At 36.6% G+C, this 21,456-nt stretch overlaps 1 protein-coding gene across 1 annotated transcript; it reads right to left on the bottom strand.

Annotated features, from left to right (window-relative positions):
- Positions 1 to 2,017: 2,017 nt before the first annotated feature.
- On the bottom strand, positions 2,018 to 13,186 carry LOC128535722 (cytosolic phospholipase A2 zeta-like; the record flags this gene model as incomplete). The annotated part of the gene is made up of 13 exons (XM_053509767.1): positions 2,018 to 2,660; positions 3,259 to 3,445; positions 4,173 to 4,348; positions 5,040 to 5,060; positions 6,707 to 6,808; positions 7,752 to 7,832; positions 7,942 to 8,079; positions 8,237 to 8,351; positions 9,467 to 9,686; positions 9,786 to 9,922; positions 10,552 to 10,690; positions 12,515 to 12,549; positions 13,112 to 13,186. Coding segments are annotated over 13 exons (1,626 nt in total), but the record flags the coding sequence as incomplete, so codon positions are not given.
- Between the last annotated feature and the right edge of the window lie 8,270 nt (positions 13,187 to 21,456).

The raw sequence follows: 21,456 nt of genomic DNA, 5'->3' as shown, positions 1-21,456 counted from the left end.
TGCTGTGGTGTAGATTTGTTTAATGTTTTTAAAAACGGCAGGAAATTTTTTAAAATCGATAAGACATTGTTCTTATTAATTTAAAGTCTTTCCTTCTTCTTGGGGATGTAAACAACCTGTTTTTTTTTTGTGGAAACACCCCTGACCAGAGATGTAGTTCTTCTGGCATTCCAGCTTTTAGATCAACCAATAAATAACCGTATAGTCTAGCGGTGGCATCTTGAAAACTTTCTAAAAAATACTTGCTGTTACTCGGATACATCTGATGAGCCAGTACGCTGATCTGTAATTTGTCTCTTGGATTTTTATAAAGAATTATGTAGTTGGTGTTCAGGTTGATTGTTCTACTAGTTTTACCTTAAAAAAACAAATTTTGAACAAGATGGATGACGCTCAGATTTCTGTGGTGGGTGTATTTTGTAGAAGCCTTTTCTACTTCGTCGTTCCTACTTGCGGATTCCATTAACTTATCTATTACCAATAAGTTTGTTTTGCTGGGTGGAAACAGTTCATTATAACACAAAGAATTAGAGATTCCTTGAATAAAATTTATATTTATTCTCGTTCATCAGAGGTTGCCAACATGAAAAAATCCACACAATGTTTTCGGGGGCTTTCGACATTACCGCATCACAGTTTTCCAGCAAAAGTTTAATAAAATACGATTTACCGCTATTACTAGGTCCACACACGATACAAGAAAATGGTAGTTGCATCCTCGTGTCAAACGTAGTCACATTTAGATTTTCCATAACTAATAAACAAATCATCAGAAACAATCAAATGAACTATATACATAGATACACACATACATATATACATATAAACATGAACAAACTTAATAACCATAAGGAATAGTAGTGAAATCAGATAATAAAACACGCTTATCGTACACAACCCTGAATCATTTAATCTGTAAACGGTTCTTCAAATGAAACCGTCTTTTATCTCGCATGATTTGATTGTACAAAGTTATAAATTGATCGGATTAATTGGGATTTTTCACTCGATTGACCACCAGCTCTGTCAGAGATTTCAGATTGATAATTACAGAGTTTGTATAATTTAGCATAATACCTTTAGCTTTTAATGTTGTTTTTCCTTTTAGAGTTTTGTAACCGTAGGTTTTAGGTCCTGCACTTACGGACTCTAAAATTTGATCACTGTCATCTAGCTTGCTGGTAAGTCCTCCTAATTAATCGCTTAAAGGAGGCATCCAATCACCTTCTTTACTTTTTAAAATGCAAGGGAACTAAGAATTATGAAACATGATTTTGTTAAAACTATTAATATTTTTATTTATGTTTTATTTATTTTGATTTAACCAACAATATTTTTTCATATTATTCAAGAGGTGACTGCAAGCTTGAAAGACATATAGGCATATTAATAAGTTTATACAGAATAGCCTGATACTCATAGTGCCAACTAAAGTCCAAATAATCTTATTCAGATAATAAAACCACACCAAGGTGTGGGTGCACTTTTGTAAAACCTTGTTTCATGTGCATTAGCAGATTTGGGCTTTTCATGAGGCAGGGGATGTTCAATTAAATTTTTTTGCAAGAGCAACCTGACGGTTTGCCTTTGACCAGTAAGGCTTTGGGCATGGATAAATCAATTGAAATATCAAAGAATGAAAAAAAAAAAAAAATTTCCAAAGAAGACATTTTACCTGCCAACTACACAGGCTCCATTTTAATGCTGTAGAGGGAAAAAGTAATGTTACCTAGTTAGTGCTTCCTTATAAAGGTTCTGTAAAGATTGAATAAAATTCCTGTTAACCATTTTGGAGAAATTTCGGATAAAATAAAAATGTGATGACAGACAACGGATGCCACCACTTCCACCACTGACTCAAGACATGGAAAGTGATCCCTATGTGTCGCTTACACTTCGCAGACAGGTGCATATTAACTGAATTACATTCACTCATTTGACTGGCAAAACAGTATCAGATCAAGACATACTGTAGTAGAATCAGATCCATTTTATTCCAGAAAGTCATTACAGAAAATATTTACTCATCTCCACATATTGTAGGTCCAAACACAAATAATAGGCACAATAATTCCCCAAAACATGTAATGGAAAACTCACAACAGACCATGCTTTTACATGAAAATAAGCCACTGGAGTGCTGTGATGAAGGATTTAATTATGCATTGGTAATATTAGAGCTTTACCCTCAACCAAAAAGACAAAAAGCGAAAAGTGTTACATAGTCTTATTATCCTCTGCCATAAAATCCCTGTGAATCAGCTGTAGCTATTGAATGTAACATATTAGTATTAATAAAAATCGATTAATGGTTAATTTATGGTAATCAGATTTAAGAATTTAACTGTGCTGTGGTTTAAACTAACACCTAATACACTCAATCCTAAATTCATCCATCATTCCTTATTTAACTTTGCAGTTTCCATAATTATCATCTAGGCAATTGCAAACAAGATCATTTTATTCCAATTTTAAAAATGTCTTAAGTGCATTTATTATAGTTTTTTTGTTGTTGGTAATGTTGTACTTAGTGAGGTTCACCAAATGTTGGAAGTCTTCAGGAGTGTATGTGAGATTTAAGGTGTTGTATGTAGAGTTTATACTACTGCTTAAATCAATTTCTCCTTCTTTTAGCTCCTCTTCTGTTGTTCTCTTGACTCCTGTCGTGTGAGAGCAAACACACACACACACACACACAAACACACACATATTTAATATTATCAGTCTTCTTTTCATTAATTTAAAATGTTGCAAAAAGAAAGTTCCTGGTGTAGGATCCCACAGCTGGCATTTTTAATTTCTCACCAGGAGTAATGGGCAGTCCAATATATGACACAAAACACTTGGATTCAAATGAAAGTGTAGATGAGCCAAATGTTACCCTTCATGATATATTTCATGCTTTTATTCTTCAAAGTCATAAAGCGCTTTATCCTGGTATACTGGTAAGTTTAGCAGTATAATAAAAACAGGTGCTTCATCAAATTTTCTGTGGAAGCTCAGCTTGTTGCCACAATCTAGACCAAGAGAGTACTATTGTCCATGCTGTTTTGGGTGTGAGAGACAGCATACTCTCTCATCAACTTTTATACGAATATCTGGGGATTTATTTTTATATATTTTTTAATGATGAGATTATGTACTATTTTTAATTAACCCAATGTGTGGATTTGCAAGCAATTTACAAGAAACACAACACAAGAAACCCTCTAATGATCTAAAGCCAAAATGCAAGTACTGTAAATATTATATATTTACCTGGTTCTTTGTATTCTTTAAATGAGACATTGACCAGCGGGAAGTGGAGCACCATGGGAGCATCGGGATTCTCCTCATCCATAAACACATACACTTCCTCTTTGGGCTCAGGTGGGTACTTGCTGAGATCTATCTTTGGGAATGGTATCTTGTGATCAATGCAGTATTGCTGAGTCTTCTTTAGGTCCTGAAACAATAGACACATAGCAAACGAATAGCTTTACTGTTTTTTATGTTGAATCTAGCTAGCTTCAGCCAAACACACTTTTAAAAAATTGAAAGGCATTATTAAAGATACCTCTCAACCCAATCCTCTCCCAACGGGCAGGTGCTACAGGTGCCCCATTTTATTACAAACATATTGAAAAACCTTTTTTCCTTTGGACCTTACCAGACTGAACAGCTGATCATTTAAATTCAAATATTATTTGTTACATACACATTTGTATGTTACACACACATCATGCCGTGTTAACCGCGACACTAAACTCACTCTTTCACTAGCCCTAACCACTAGCACTGTTATTTTAGTTTTATATCACACTGCTTTATCCACTATGCATCATTCATAATTTATGTTATTATTATATGTTATGTTATTTTTATAATAATCATTTACAGTATATTATATTGCACTTCACTACCACATTTATTCCGTGATCACTATACTGTACAGACATTCATATATGTACATATGACTATTGTGTTTGCACAAATGTTCTGTGTGTGTGTGTGACATTCACACCCCTGTACATATGAACACATTACCTTGTTTTACTACATTTATTATTTATTGTAAATAGGCCACTTATGCACTTCTGCTTAGAATTTCATTGGCTATGTACAAAATGACAAAGTTGAATTTAATTGAAACTAATCAAATCGAATCTAATCTTTACTGCTCATTATTTTACCTGTAAATGGTCTGTTTCCAAGGAGTAGTTGAGGGACAGAATGATATCGGCACGTCTGTGCGGCCGCAGCACAGGAGGGAAAGCTATGTTAATGGCATGGCCAGAATCCACCAAGTTAAGGTACGAGTGCGTTGGAGACAGCTTGTTTGGAACGGCATCAGAGTCTGTGTCTTTGTCTGTTTCTGTAAAGAGTGTTCAGTAAAAACAAAAAAGGCAACCCAAAGCAGAGCATAGTCTTGTTACATGTAATGACATTAATAAAATACAGCTTAGACACATTATTATTAAGAATACATGTACAGTACATCTTCTGTATCTTGCAGGTAAAATTGCCTTGTTTATAAGAGAAGGGTCAGAGGTGAGTGAGCAGTGTGGTTCATCATCAGGTTTGTTTAAATTTGGGAGGTAGTTTGGTGTCAGATATGTTTTCTTGAGCTGTTGTTGCCCATCGCAAGATGTAATGCGTTATGAATTCTAAGATGCTTTACTGCTCAAAAGTTGTTATTTGAGTTACTGTGGCATTCATACAGAGGTGGGTAGTAACAAGTTACATTTACTCAAGTAACTTTCTAAAAAAAATACTTCTATAGTATTATAGAATTATTACAGGCTTCACTTCAGTAGTTTTACTGCAATATACTTTTTACTTTTCCTTGAGTAGATTTGTAAAGAAGAAACACTAATCTTACTCCGTTACATTCGCCTACACTCGACTTGTTACTTTTCTAACCATTTATTCTACACATGTAGCCTGTAGATCTACCGTATGACTGTTTCACCAATCAGGCGCAGCAACAATAATCACATGACTCTGTTTTACCAATCAGCAGCAGTAACAATAACCAAATGTAACCACCACACTCAAACTAGTAACATAGCGGGTGTCTTCTTTATTTGCCAAAGCAGAAACACACTTCAGTGTGTATGTTGCGGTAAGTTTAGCTGTTTCACTGAATGTTGAAATGTTGGCATAATTATTATAATTATACTATAACATACATATAAGCTATTCATATAATATACTATACTGTGTTCATATATATATATATATATATATATATATATATATATATATATATATATATATATATATATATATATACTGAACAAAAATATAAACGCAACACTTTTGTTTTTGCTCCCATTTTTTATGAGATGAACTCAAAGATTTTCTACGTACACAAAATAACCATATCTTTTAAATATTGTTCACAAATCTGTCAAAATCTGTGATAGTGAGCACTTCTCCTTTGCCGAGATAATCCATCCCACCTCACAGGTGTGCCATATCAAGATGTTGATTAGACAGCATGATTATTGCACAGGTGTGCCTTAGACTGGCCACCTGTAAAAGGCCACTTTAAAAGGTTCAGTTGAATCACACAGCACAATGCCACAGATGTCGCAAGTTTTAAGGGAGCGTGCAATTGGCATGCTGACAGCAGGAATGTCCTCCAGAGCTGTTGCTCGTGAATTGAATGTTCATTTCTCCACCATAAGCCGTCTCCAAAGGCGTTTCAGAGAATTTGGCAGTACATCCAACCAGCCTCACAACCGCAAACAACGTGTAACCACACCAGCCCAGGACCTCCACATTCAGCATGTTCACCTCCATGATCGTCTGAGACCAGCCACTCGGACAGCTGCTGAAACAATCCGAGTGCATAACCAAAGGATTTCTGCACAAACTGTCAGAAACAGTCTCAGGAAAGCTCATCTGCATGCTCGTCGTCCTCATTGGGGTCTCGACTTGACTCCAGTTCTTCATCGTATCGGATTTTGACAGATTTGTGAACAATATTTGAGAGATATGGTTATTTTGTTTATGTAGAAAATGTTTCAGATCTTTGAGTTCATCTCATTAAAAATTGGAGCAAAAACAAAAGTGTTGCGTTTATATTTTTGTTCAGTATATATATATATACAGTATGTATATAGTACACAGTATATATACATTATATTTAAAAAAATTACGACATTGTGATTGAAACAGTTAGTACCTGAATAGTCTTTTCATCAAATACTCTTAATTGAATAATATTTTGGAAGACTACTTTTTACTTCTACTTAAGTAATACTATTTTAAAGTACAGCTACTCTTACTTTAGCACATTTTTGGCTACTCTACCCACTTCTGCATTTATGTCAGCATAAACCATTCTGCTCATTTTTCTCTGACCTGTAGAACTGTCAGTACAACTGAAACTGTTTCACTGTTTTATTATCCATTTTGATAATTGATACAAGTTTTAATTGAAGCTGTTAAAATTGAAATGACATCTTGCTGTGACATGATTGACTGATTGAACTCTGTAATTGCATGAATGAGCAGGTATACTGGAGATCCTAATAAAGTAGTACATTTGTACAGTACAGTGTACATTTCTAGAATATGGATGTTCAATGATTTTAAATGCAGAGAAGAAATACAATATAAACCAAACAAAAAACTATAATACCATGCACAATTAATTCAAAATGAATGTATTTATAAATAAGTCAAATGAAAAAAAAAATATATATATATGTCTGACCTAGTGAGGTGTTGTTCCGGAAAAGTCCTTTAAGGAAGTTAAAGACCTTGCTGATAAGGGGGCGACAGTGAATCACATCACCCATAGATTGACACTTTTGATCTGCCAGAAAGAAAATCTCATGTTACTTGAAAGTGCAACTACACAAACTTAATGGATGTGCACAGTGGCAGCTGGCGCAAACAAAATTAAAATGTAAGCGTGTAAGACGAGAAGGGGGAAATGTCCTCTCTCCATAAATCTCCTCTTTTGTCTTCCTCTAGACCTCCTGCCTGGCAGTTCAAACCTCAATAATGTAATGTAATGTAATATAATATAATATAATATAATATAATATAATATAATATAATATAATATAATATAATATAATATAATATAATGAAAAATTATAATATAAAACTGTTATACAGTATAATATCTGGAAAATATATTATACTTTTAAAAATAATAATAATTATAATAATAATTAAATATGTTTCCCCTTACAATATTTCATTCATAGTTTTTTTTGTTATGCTCTTTACATCATGACCATTGTTACAAGCACAAGTACATAATTTAATTGAATGTTGTCCTCTTGTTTTCTTCCTTGTTTCCTTTCCTCCTTTCCTCTTTACTTCCTTGTGTTTTTTTTTACTTTACTTTACTAAAACAACTGATAATCCTTTGAGCATAACTGACATCTACTGTAGGTGTATGATAGAACAAGCTATAACTTGAGTAATTTAGATAACAATTAATTATATGTTTAAGCTAAAAAAAGCATCTAGTTCTAAAGAAGTAGTTTGTCATGGGAACATTGTTAATTGTATGTAGCAGTGTTTATTAATTTAGATTAGTCTATTAACAGATTAATCTCTTTTTATTACCCACTGTTAATTTCATTCAATCTCTCGATTTATAGTTGCCCTATTTTTAATTTATGGAAAAGTCAAAGATTAATGATAATTTATTTTTTGTTTTTTTTAACATGTGTGTCTGTACCACCCTGTCTGTACTAAAAAGACGAACAAGGCTGATGTGAAGATGTATTTAAGGGACCTACTTGCATTTCCTTCCTTCAATAAATCGCGAAAATACGTCCAGAGCTCCAACAGATTAGCAGAGAAAAAACTGCTCCAAATACCTTTGCACACACGCACACACACAGTTAAATTAGTATGAGTTAGACAGTATACATGTAATATTGCTCATGGATACTTTAAAGCAGAGACTTCAGAAAACACAGAACTGACCAAGGAGGAAGGGAATTCGCGTTTCTGGCAGATTCTTAACCACATGACCGTTGTGGAACTCACTCCCAAAATCTTTTGCAGAGACAAATGCTCCATCTTTAAAGAATCCCACCTCAAATGGAGTAAACTCACACCAATCTAAAATCAACAAAATAAAAGAGAAAATACAAAATAAACAATCGTACTACCCTTGATTTTAATTGCACTCAAAGCAGAGTGTAACAAAGACTCCATTGTTCAGATCACAGAAGGCTGAACTATAACGTGAAAGGTTCATTTCCTTAAAAGTCTTTACCATGGTGAGGCTGAGCTGAGGCACTATCATCCATCTCCACTGCTGTGTAGATCGGAAGAGGGTTCTGGCCCTTAAAGACTGCCATCTTCTGGTCAGAGAGTGTCTTTGTATGTTTCTGAATCAGAATTTTTTTTTAAATGTTTTTATAATTTTTTTTGTATTCAAGTTAATAAATTCACAGAAATGTCTCCTTAACATGGCTAAACAAGTAATTTACATTTTTTTTCAGCTAGCAAAAATTAGATTGTTTAAGAACCAAACATAAGTGTCTGAGAGGCATTGAATGGTTAGATACGAATTTATTTATTTGCCTGACATGCTTGTGTAAACCATCTAAACAGCAAGAATATAAAATGAGTTTTGTAGGCAATTCTTCCCCATATTCTTATAAACCTGTTACCCTAATATTTGCTTTATACTGAGCAGACTGCAGTGATATTTAGTCAAAAGTTTGGACACACCTTCTAATTCCATAGTCTTTCATTATTTTTTAATTCTTTCTACACTGTAAAACAATGCTATATTCAATAATCTCCTTTGAACAGTTAATATTGAGATGACACTGACTGTTGTTGTTGTTGTTATGCAATTACCTAATGTCATATGTGTTATTATAGTTTTGAAATCGCCAGGATATTTTTAAAATATTTTTAAATATTTTTGTTGTAGAATAGAGAAAATAAATCACAAAACAAAATACATTGAATTCGGTGTGTTCAAAAGTTGGCACTTCAGTAGCATTTCCGACTATTGCACAGATAACTACGTAAAAGAACTTTTACTATGTGCTGAATGCAGATTTTAAAGGCAAAATCAGGAAAATCTAATGAGGTAAATATAATTTCAAATACGAATCACTAGGCTGAATAAGAAAAGAAGAGGTCATACACAGTCTTAATCCAAATGAGAGAATTTTGATCCAAATAGAACAGCAAAGATAAAAGTCTGTAGAGGCAAGAAAGCAATTTAAGATGAATCCAACTGGCTTGTGACAGAATTATTTAAATTGAATCTGAAACTGAAATGGTTATCAATCTGTTTAGGTACTTTTATGACACCAAATGCAGTATTTGTATTTAACAATTAAGTCTAAAGTCTTTTATAAGCTTAACAGGTTAAACCTGTCTTCAATGAAATGCTCATTTAGAGTTTAAGCTTTAAAGATGAACCCTTTCTAAATTTGACTGACAAAAGCTGTTTTGACGGTAATGAATTTCTGTGGAACCAGACCTCTCCAAAGATAAGCTGTTCCACGACGAGTCCCCATAAATCGACGATTGAGACTGGGTAGCCTTCTTTCATTCTGTTGTGCCGCTCAGAGTAATAATACCATAGTTTCCAAAAGAAAATAGTACGTGTGCTTTTAGACAGCTCTATTTTCTTTGATGCTATCTCTTCGTCCAGGTTTTTCTTTGACCAAGAGTCATCTGAGAAGAGACTAGCAAAGGCCCTAAAGCAGAGGAAGAGAAAGACAAAAGGAAGCATCAGATTACTTTTGGAATGTACTTGAAACACAATATAAAATCCAGCAACAGGTGGAGCCACCCACCAGGTGGAGCCAGAAACTGCAGTCATGTAGGTGATGACATCGAGCAGGCCGAGGCTCTGCAGTCCTTTCAGAGAGCCGTATGTGCCTGTCATGGCCCTGGAGCCGCCTCCTGAACACACCACAGCCACTGTTGGCACCTAAACACACACACACACACACACACACACACACACACACACACAAAATGCACCTTTATTTGGTAGGCAATGCAACAACTTAATTTCTTAACTGATTTCTCTCTCTCTCTCTCTCTCTCTCTCTCTCTTTCTTTATACTGTTATCCAAGAAAGGGTCATTTGGACCAGGGCCGATATTTACTAATCTCTCTCAAATTGCGCTCAAAGTTAATTTAGCACTTAAAATATTTCTACCTCAGAGTAGGACATAAAAGTTATTTATAAAGCTTTCTACGCTTACTTTTACTACTTACAACAATTTATTAAAAAGTGGAATAATAAATAAAAATTCTAACCTATCTTACCTTTAAAGATAAAAAGTAAATAAAGGCAATTTGTGAAAGCATCAATGCTACCTGTCAGTTTTCCACACGTCGCAAACCCCTTATAGAGTGTGAAAAGCAGGGGTATGCAGTGTTAAAGAAATGTTAAAGTGCTGCTTATAACAGAGAATCTAATAAAAACAGTTGGGTACAGTTGAATAAACTCAATTTATTTCATTTTTAGTTAGGGGTATGGTGGTGCTGAATGTGGACATGGTAAAGGGATAATTACATGTGTAAGGCACGCTAGATATTTGTCTTGTCTACCTTGTATTTGGAGAGATCCAATGGAATATTCAGAACTTTCTGCAGTGCACTAGCAACCACCTCTTTCCTCTTCAAAAGAAATGCCTCCTCCTCTGGAGGTATGTCAAAATCTTGACGTACCATCACGTCCTTCTCAGAGCTACACACACACACACATTTAAAGTCGTAATAATGAAATATTTAAAAGGTTAAAGCATTAATAGGTTTTCCAAGCAAGAATGAATAAATGAGGAGTCGTTATTAAGACATTAAACAATTACTTATTAATGAATGAGTCTAGTATAGACTATTTGTCTAGTCCTGTACGGACAAATATTTGTTTAGCAATACCTTTCTACTCTGTTTGAAAGTAATTCCTCGCTGTACTGTGGAGTAAAACGAAAGAAATTTCAGCTCATACATAATCCTATAATTAATAAAATGTACTTAGACGAGATGATGCCATAATTATATTAAAATAATAAGTTTGTTAAATAATTGTGTTTTTAATTAAGATTTTATTCAATGTTTTCAAAAATGGAATGTCAAAAATCAATGTTAAAAATCATAAGTTGTCTAACTTCTACCACAGGAAGAAAGATGTGTAAATTCACTTGACAATAGAAAAAGCCTTACAGCAACCACTTCAGGGCTGGAGGCTATATCATCCTTTAACTATCCTCATACAAAATAGATTAGTCAGGTAAACAACCAAAAAATTAAGTTAAACTTGGATTTGCAATTAAATTTCTCATAAATTAAGGCATAAAACTGATTACCATTTACAGAAGACTTGATGAGACTCTTAGCTACAGTGAAATATTTGTAGGTTATTGACATCCTGTAAGTTTTCAAAAGACCCTCTTGGGTAATAACACACATTAAAAAAAGAATCCAGATGTTTACATTTTAGCACTGGATTTTAATCTGTCTGTCATGTCCCATATGGATCAGTCAAGGCACGCTGGATATTTGACTTGTACCTTAGAGGGATCCAATGGAATATGAAGGTCAAGAATTTCCTGCAGTGCATTAGCAACCGCCTCTTTCCCCTGCAAAAAAAATGCCTCCTCCTCTGGAGGTATGTCAAAACCTTGATGTACCGTCATGTCCTGCGTATAGCTACACACACACACACACACACACACACAATTAAACTCATAATAATGAAATATTTAAAAGGTTAAACCATTAATATGTTCAGCTCACACATAATCCTATAATAAATAAAATGTACTTAGAGAATATGATTCCGTAATCATATAAAAATATTAATGACTTTGTTAAAGAAGAAATGCAATACTGAAACTGTTTTAATAGCACGATAAGTCAAATAAATAATTGTGTTTTTGATTAAGATTTTATTCAATGTATTTAAAAATGGAATGTTAAATGTTTAAAATTTAAAAATTTTAAATCATAAGTTGTCTAACTTCTACGGTACCACAGGAACAGAGAGTCTAAATTCACTTGGCAATAGAAAAAGCCTTACAGCAACTACTGCAGGGCTGGAGGCTATATCATCCTTTAACTATCCTCATACAAAATAGATCGGTCAGGTAAACAACCCAAAAATTAGGGTAAAACTTGGATTTGCGATTAAATTTCTCATAAATGTAGGCATAAAACCGATTACCATTCACGGAGGACGTGAGGAGACCCACTAGCAACCATCTCATTCCACCCCAAAAGAAATGCCTCCTCCTCTGGAGGTATGTTGAAACCTCGATGTACCTTCATGTCCTTCTCAGAGCTACACACACACACACACACACACACACACACACACACACACACACACAATTAAACTCATATTAATGAAATATTTAAAAGGTTAAAGCATTAATAAGTTCTCCAAGCAAGAATGAATAGATGAGGCAATCTGGGGTCGTTATTAAGACATTACACCATTATTTATTAACAAATGAGTCTAGTATAGACTATTTGTCTAGTCATGTATAGACAAATATTTGTTTAGCAATACCTGTCCACTCTGTTTAAAAGTAATTCCTTGCTGTCCTGTGGAGAAAAACAAAACAATTTTAGCTCATACATAATCCTATAATAAATAAAATGTACTTGGACGAGATGATGTCATAATTATATTAAAATAATAATGACTTTGTTAAAGAAGAAATGCAATATTGATGCAATATTTAATTAGCACAATAAGTCAAATAAATAATTGTGTTTTTCATTACAGTTTTTGCCCGTTGCTTGAACACTATAAACCCATGCTTAGACTAAAGTAACACAACTTGAAGCTTTTGTTACCATACCTCAAACACATGTACCCATGCCTTAAACAAAAGTGCTGCTTTGCACTCTAGTTGCAATTATGCAACACACTTACTTCTTTATGCAACACACATGGTCCTGCATACTACACTCTATTTGATACATAAGACACTTCGTTCAAAAATGAAATTTCAGGGTGCCATTTGGAAAACACATGTATCCAAAATACAAAACACATCGGGTAATTGCAACCACTCAAATACACACCCGAAGGCACTTACTTGCAAAACTGAACACCAATTAGCCAACTACAAAAAGCCCTCAGTTTAGCCATTTCAAGAACTTTGCAAGCATGGATGGAGGGAGAGTAAGAGGAATAGGAAGAGGAGGAATAGGAAGAGGAGGAAGAGGAGGAGGAGGAGGAGGAGGAGGAGGAAGCGGAGGAGGAGGAGGTCGAATAGTGTGACCAAGATGGCGGCGCGTGCGCAACGCGAGGCTCGGCGTCTCTCCAGAAACTGCAGTTTAGTAGTTATTTACTTAATCATATTCAGTTTATTTACGCAAGACGCTTTCTGTCTTAACCTCATATAGTAGACAGGAAATAAATAAACAGAAAGAAATAAACAGTGGCATAGTAGACTTTCGTCTCATTCCTCTTGAGATCTACAAGCCATCGGAGGTTACGGGCTATCCCCGGCCAGGCGGAAGTGCTCGCAGGCGGCGAAGAGACCGTAAACAAAGGCAGGGGAAGCGAGGAGGGCTACGTGCTAAGCTAAGGCTAACACCACACCGGCTTTCCTTACCCAGCATTTTCCTTGCTAATGTGAGGTCTCTGGTAAATAAGATGGACGAACTGCGACTCCATATTGCCAAAAGCAAAAAATTAACGGACTGCAACATTCTAATATTTACGGAAACATGGCTAAGCAGCGACATTCCCGACAGCGCAACCGAACTAACTGGACGCTTCATCCTACGAGCGGACAGGACAACTGAGGGCTCCGGGAAGACCAAAGGTGGAGGTTTATGTATTTATGTAAACAAAGCCTGGTGTACTAACTGCACGGTCATTGGAAGTCACTGTTCTGCTGATGTGGAATTTTTAACGATTAAATGCAGACCCTTCTATCTACCGAGGGAGTTTACAACTACAGTTATAACTGCTGCATACATACCACCGGATGCTAATGCTAAGACTGCTATGAAAGAACTGCATGAAGCTATTAGCAAACAACAGACTGCTTATCCTGAGGCTGCTTTCATTGTTGCAGGGGATTTTAATCACTCCAACTTGAGAACAGTACTCCCCAATTTTTTTCAAAATGTAGACTGTCATACTAGAGGAAGCAAAACTCTGGATCATGTCTATACAAACATAGCTGAGGCATACAAAGCTTTAACCCTCCCCCACCTGGGACAGTCTGATCACCTTTCATTGTTCTTGCTCCCCAAATACACTTCGCTCATCAAACGTGTGAAGCCCTCAGTTACACCCATCAGAGTGTGGACTGGAGAGACTGACACTATACTTCAGGACCGATTCCACCACACTGACTGGAGTAGGTTTGCCTTTCAAGCTACAGTACTTCTGACTCTCACAGGGACATTAATCTGTACACTTCTTCTGTTTTGGACCACATCAAAGCCACCACTGACAGTGTAACAACTGTGAAGCAGATTACAACATACCCCAATCAGAAGCCATGGATGAACAGGGAAGTTCGGCTCCTGCTCAAGGCCCGGAATGCTGCCTTTAGATCAGGAGATGCGCAAGCCTATAGTGCATCTAGAGCTGACCTGAAAATGGTATTGATAAGGCCAAGTGGAGCTACAAGTTGAGGATCGAAGATCAGTGACTACAAACCCACCCACTCTGCACTCATATCCACTGAAGTCTCCTTCCTCAACGAACTTAATAATTTCTATGCTCGTTTTGATTGGAGTCACCCAGTAACAATCACTACGTCGATACCACCTGTGAACTTTCAGCCTCTCTCACTTTCCACCGCAGAAGTCTTTGCTGCCTTCAGCAGGATAAATAAACGTAAAGCTGCTGGCCCTGATGGAATACCTGGACGTGTGCTCAGAACCTGTGCTGAACAGCTATCTGAGGTCATGACGGACATCTTTAATCTGTCCTTATCCCAAGCAACAGTGCCGACTTGCCTTAAATCCACCTCTATTGTACCTGTGCCCAAACACTCCAAACCCATGTGCCTTAATGATTACAGACCAATTGCACTCACACCCATACTCATGAAGTGCTTCAAGCGATTAGTCCTAGCTCACCTCAAGAAAAGCCTTCCACCCACACTAGACCCTCATCAGTTTGCCTACCGTGAAAATAGGAGCATTGAAGATGCTGTCTCCCTAACACTACACACGGTATTATCTCACCTGGATAATAAGAACACTTACACAAGAATGCTTTTTGTGGATTTTAGCTCTGCGTTCAATACAGTCATCCCCTCCAGGCTGATTACGAAGCTCGCTGATCTCGGAATCAACACCTCTCTATGCAGCTGGATACTAGACTTTCTGACCAAAAGACCACAGAATGTTAAATCCAATAACATTCTCTCCTCAACCATCATTTTAAACACCGGCGTTCCACAAGGCTGTGTACTGAGCCCCTTCCTGTTTTCACTGTACACGCATAACTGCAGTCCTATGTATGGTTCCAATACCATAATTAAGTTTGCTGATGACCTAACAGTGATTGGCCTCATCAATGACAACGACGAGACCAACTACAGGGCAGAGGTAATGCACTTGGCCGAATGGTGTTCTGAAAATCACCTGCTCCTGAACACCAGTAAGACCAAGGAGCTCATTGTGGACTTCAGAAGGAGAAGAGGTAATACACACACCCCTATCTACATCAATAGGACAATGGTCGAACGTGTTACTACCTTCAAGTTCCTGGGGATACACATTTCTGAGGACTTAACCTGGTTCACTAATACCTCCAGTCTTCTCAAGAAAGCTTCCCAGCGTCTCTTCTTCCTGAGACTACTGAGGAAGAATCACCTTTCTAAGGACATAATAAACAATTTCTATCGTTGTGCAGTAGAGAGCATCCTAACCAGCTGCATTACAGTCTGGTACGGTAACTGCTCTGTTTCGGACCGTAAATCCATCCAAAGGGTGGTGAAAACCGCCCAGCGCATCATTGGTACCCCTCTTCATGGCATTGAGGAGGTGTACAAGAAAAGGTGTCTGCGTAGGGCCCGTAGCATTGTGAAAGACACCTCTCACCCTGCACATAAACTGTTTTCTCTCCTTCCCTCTGGAAAAAGGTTCAGATGCCTAAAAGCCAAGAGCAGCAGGATGAGAAACAGTTTTTACCCCACAGTGATTACCTTATTGAACACTTCACCATCCACCTAACCCTTTTACATGCACGGCATCATCACTGATAACCCAACATCCCTGTATAATATTTCTGTAAATATTCCCTGTACATTCACTTGTATAATCTGCACATAGACAGTACACTAATATATGTATATTGATATATGTATATATGTGTGTATAGATATACTCTCTCTGCATTCCCTCCCAGCTGTTAAGTTATCCATATTTATTCGTATATATTTTCATACTATTGCACTTCCTGTAAATTCAACCATATATAGTTTCTGTATATCTTTATCCCATATACTTATATTTAGACATATCTGTATATCTACACTTATTCAGTCAATTAATTCATCCATCTCCGCTCACTTTACACTGTATATTCATTTAAATATATACATCCTGTATATTCTTCTGTAAAGCCAATTCATACATAGCCTTTATTTTTATTATTTATGTATAGTATATATAGATCTGTATATATGTTTATACCTCACTGCTAACTTATATTTCTGGTTGGATGCTAACTGCATTTCGTTGCCTTGTAACTATGTGCAATGACAATAAAGTTGAATCTAATCTAATCTAATCTAATCTAATCTAATCTAATCTAATAGGCCATGCACGGACCCATATTTCTGATGATATAAGAGCAACTTTGGTGGACCATGTCATCAACCATGGCCTGACTATGAGGGAAGCTGGGCAGAGAGTCCACAAACATCTAAGTCGCTTCACAGTGGCATCTGTAATAAGAACATTCCAACTAAAAAACAGGTATGTCTTCACCTCTCTACCTTCTACTCTACTCAGATGGTTTTTATAGCACTGTTCTACAGTATATCACATTTTCCTTTTGCAGCCAAAGTGGTAGTTTTTGTGAAACATACCATGATTACTTATATTAAAGTACAGTGTTGTACAGTGGATGATACAGTATATACAGTAAAGTACTGTAAGAAAAATAAGCAAACCGATGACAATATGTGGTTGTATTTCTCTAGAATGACTCGAAGACCTTCTGGGGGAGGACGCCAACGCCTGTTAACACAACAGCAGGAACTTGCCGTTGTGGACCTAGTGAGGGCAGACAATGCCATCCGTCTCCACCAGCTACGAAAGAAAATACTTGCAGACAGGCAAGTGTTCAACAACATAAACCATGTGAGCATCACCACCATCAGACGCATCTTGGGAAAACACAGCATCACCATGAAGCAGAGTCCCATTTAAGAGGAACAGTGACAGGGTCAAAGGACTTCGAGCTGAATATGTACAGGTAAGTGTACAGTAACTGTCCTTTACATTTACAATATAGTATTGGTGAAATCCAGTAGCAGCTGAATATGTCCCATATCAGTACCACATGGATCCATTCTGAGAGCTACACAGGTACCTGTGTAATGGGGTGAGGGTTCTGTATGTGTAGCACTGTAGTACAGTAATATGTTCTCTTTTTTTTATAGAGAATCTTGGCCATGGATGGAGCTGCACAGCCTCATGAATTCATTTTCATTGATGAAGCTGGATTCGACCTGTGCATACAAGACGACGGGGTCATAATGTAATTGGCAAAAGGGCAATTGTGCACGTACCAGGGCAGCGCGGGGGAAATATCAAAAACTAGGTCCATACAATAGCCAACATATACTCCCATTTCTAGATGCTCTCCATAATATAGTTGTACAGAACAGACCAGATCAGCCCAGGTTTGTGGTGATATGGGATAATGTCCGTTTCCATCGGGCTGCTTTGGTCCAGGCCTGGTTCTCCAATCACAATCAATTTAAAGTGGTATACTTGTCCCTTTACTCATCATTTTTAAACCCTATAGAGGAATTTTTTTTCGGGTTGGAGATGGCGTGTATATGACCGCCAACCACATCCCCGCATGCCTCTTCTGCAGGCAATGGAACAGGCCTGCGGCGACATTCAGGTGACAGCAATCCATGGATGGTTTCGACATGCAAGAGGATATTTTCCCCGGTGCCTAGCGGGAGAAGACATTGCTTGCGATGTCGATAAGGTTCTGTGGCCAGACCCCAACAGACGGGGGGATCCATGAGCCCACGTATGCACAATTTTTTGTGTTTACAGTATAGTGTTTTTTCTATTACGGTATTATGATGTTTTTTTTTTTTTTTTGCTTTATCTGAATTCATGGTACTGCAATGTACAGTGCTGCAATGTACAATATTGAGTAGGCCTATTTGCTTTTTTAGTTGTTTGAAAATGTGTCTCCTAAAAATATGCCTTCTGAATAAACAATGAAAATCAAAGACTGCAGTGTTTATATAAAAGTAGACTAGTGTGTTCCCCCTGATCTGAAAGTGTTTGCACATGATGCAAGTATGTAACGGGCAAAAACTGTAATGTTAGATAGATTTTATTATTTTATTATATTATTTTATTATTACAGACATTTAAACAATTTATTCATACAGATGTATTTTACATGGAAATTTACAGGGTTGTCACTGAACAATATACCCTGACAAAGAGCAGTTAAGATAAGAACAGTGGCAGCTGGCACAGAGTCTGAAATACAGACTCTGGGAACTTGATTTCCAAATTAAATGCAAAATTTACTTTTATCTAAACGGTTTTTTGATCTTTGAACGTTTGAGCAATTTCCCAGTTCATTTTCTCTCTAGAATAGGAGTAGCTTGATACTTGGAGTGTAATAGTACATACAGCATTTCCTAAAGATGTCTGTGCATGTTAACACTGATTTCTCACTCTACTCCTTGGCAAGCTCTCCAAAGGTCTTGAATCGGCTTTGCTTGACAATCTTAAGGCTGCAGTCATCCCTGTTGCTTGTGCCCCTTTCTTCTACCACACTATTCCTTCCAGGCAAGAATTTGCTTTATGAATTTTTATCATTTTGCTTGAATACAGTTTTCTGTGAACATCCAGCCCTTTCATTGATAACGTTTTTTTATTATAATTTTTGGACAACTGTCAAGTCAGAAGTCATGCCCATGATTGTGGGTCCATGTTGTGAACAAGACTGAGAGATTTATGCTGTATGAGTAGTAATTTACTTAAATGAAGTATTCAAATATTTTGAGATAGTGAATTTTTGATTTGCGTGAGCTGCAAGCCATAGCCATTAAAAATAAAATATTTTACTTTATGTGTAATGAATTTAGAATATGAGTTTGACTTTTTAAATACTCACCACTAAAACAACAGGGTTACACTCCAGTGACCTAACTGTGTGTAAAAACCTTGCCACTTTTGGCTCTTTGTGGATATTGTTATAAATCTAACAATCATTTGCTGTTTAAAACATCTAACTTTAAGTGAATGGAGTTGTTTTAAGAAAAAACGTAATCTTCATCCGATCTACTTTTTCCCTTTCTCATCTGTGATTCACTCTCTGATTACTGAGCAGGGAGTGTATTAGACTGATAACAAAAGAAGTACAACTTAGCGTAAACAAGGCATAAGAGACCTTAAATTATTATTCTTTTTATTATTATTATCAGTTAGGCAGAGAGTTCTGCTAAACAGAAAGACAGACATGTACAGTACATCGGCCTCAGCCTGAAATAGTAATATTAATGATTACCTTCCAGGTGATCAGCTTATTTTTACCTTGACTGCTTAAATGAAAGAAAACCAAACCAAATCTCTAATAAAGATTTGTTTTGAGCATACATTGAAGATTTGTTTTGAGTATACATTTTAGCTTGTAGCCAACGGATAAATATCTATGTATAGTACCTTTAATAATCCATAATGTCAACATTACAATTGTTCAATAAATTAAAATGAATTAAAACTATGGTACCTGCATTTGAAGCTGTTGCAAAGTATAACTTGGCTGAAGAGAAAGATGAGACAAGGAAACCCTGTAACAGAGAATCTAAAGAACTGCTTGTTTTATAATTTTCTGATATGTCATATGACAAGCAGGCAGTGTTAAAGCCACACCTTTTACTGTACACCAATCAGCTGTGACATTAAAACCACCTGCACCACTCCTCACCAGGGAATACTGTTTGCATGAAAGAGTGTACTTTATCAGCAAAAATTTTAAGGCAGGGGGTACATGTAAAAGCAACATAAATGAATGGCAAAACCCAAGCCGAATATTGCCCAGTGCATCACACTCCACCAGCTTACCTTCTAGACCATCCTGGTACATTCTCTTCCCTAGTGCATGAGAAAATGTAATCCATCATACCAGCACATCTTAGTTTCATGGTCCATTTCCAATGCTCACATGCACATTGTAGGTACTTTCGATGGAGAAATGTGGTGAGCATGGGCACCCTGACTGGTGTGCAGCTTCATAACCAAATACACAGCAGGTTGAAATCAGTTCTAACATCTTTTATTGCCAGCAGTAGCTATTAATTATTATTATTATTTTTTTACAATTGTGTTTGATTGGCTGGCCAACTCAAAAACATGAGTGCTTGGAGAAGACTCGTCGATTATTAGAACTACATCTTCAATCGAAAGCTTTTTTCTCACTTGAAACCATTATTGACGCTCCTGAAGCAAGGGCAAATATTCACGCACCCATCGCTTTCAGAATAAGTCGGCAAGGTATTGGATTTGCTTCCACTTGCAACAGGCGTAAATGTCCTCTTTTTTGAAAAGTCCAGGAGGCAAGTTTGGCTGTCTTTTCATCAACAGCAGGTGGTTGGGTGTCAGGGGTTCCAGATTTGTGGGATTGTCCATAACAGTGGTTTGAATATCCATTGTATCCCCTTTTGCATGAGGACGCCTTAAATTTTTGCCTGATTCCACTGTTGGATAGCTTTACGCAATTCAATCTCAGCACCTATAAAGTTTGTTCCATTATCACTTCTCATAACTGACACCTGGCCTCTTCTGCACACAAATCGTCGAATAGCATTTAAGCAGGAGTCTGTATCTAGTGACTGCACAACTTCAATGTTCACAGCTCTTGTTGTCGGACAAGTAAACAATTCGCCATATCTTTTAACATTACTTCTACCTTGTTTGACCTCGAAAGGTTCAAAATAGTCTACCCCTACGTTAGTGAATGGTGGTGATCTGGTGTTATTTTATCACGTGGCAGTTCTGACATTTTTTGTTCACCAGTCTTTGCTCTGATCTTTCTACATGTCACACAATTGGAAAGAAACTTTCTCACAAGGGAGTTAGCAGTCGGAATCCAATATTTCTGCCGCAATTTTAAAAGCATATAATTCCTTCCACAATGTCCAACCTTTTTGTGAATGTCTCTTAAGATTAAGGTTGTGATGTGTGAGTCTTTAGGTATGATGACCGGATGTTTTACATACTCGGCCATTGCAGACTTACCGAGATGTCCTCCAACTCTTAGCA

The sequence above is a fragment of the Clarias gariepinus genome, chromosome 13 (genome assembly GCF_024256425.1).
Source record: "Clarias gariepinus isolate MV-2021 ecotype Netherlands chromosome 13, CGAR_prim_01v2, whole genome shotgun sequence".
Classification (NCBI taxonomy): Eukaryota; Metazoa; Chordata; class Actinopteri; order Siluriformes; family Clariidae; genus Clarias; species Clarias gariepinus.
Note: the sequence above shows the minus strand (reverse complement) of the source record. Positions and strands in the feature narration are given on the sequence as shown.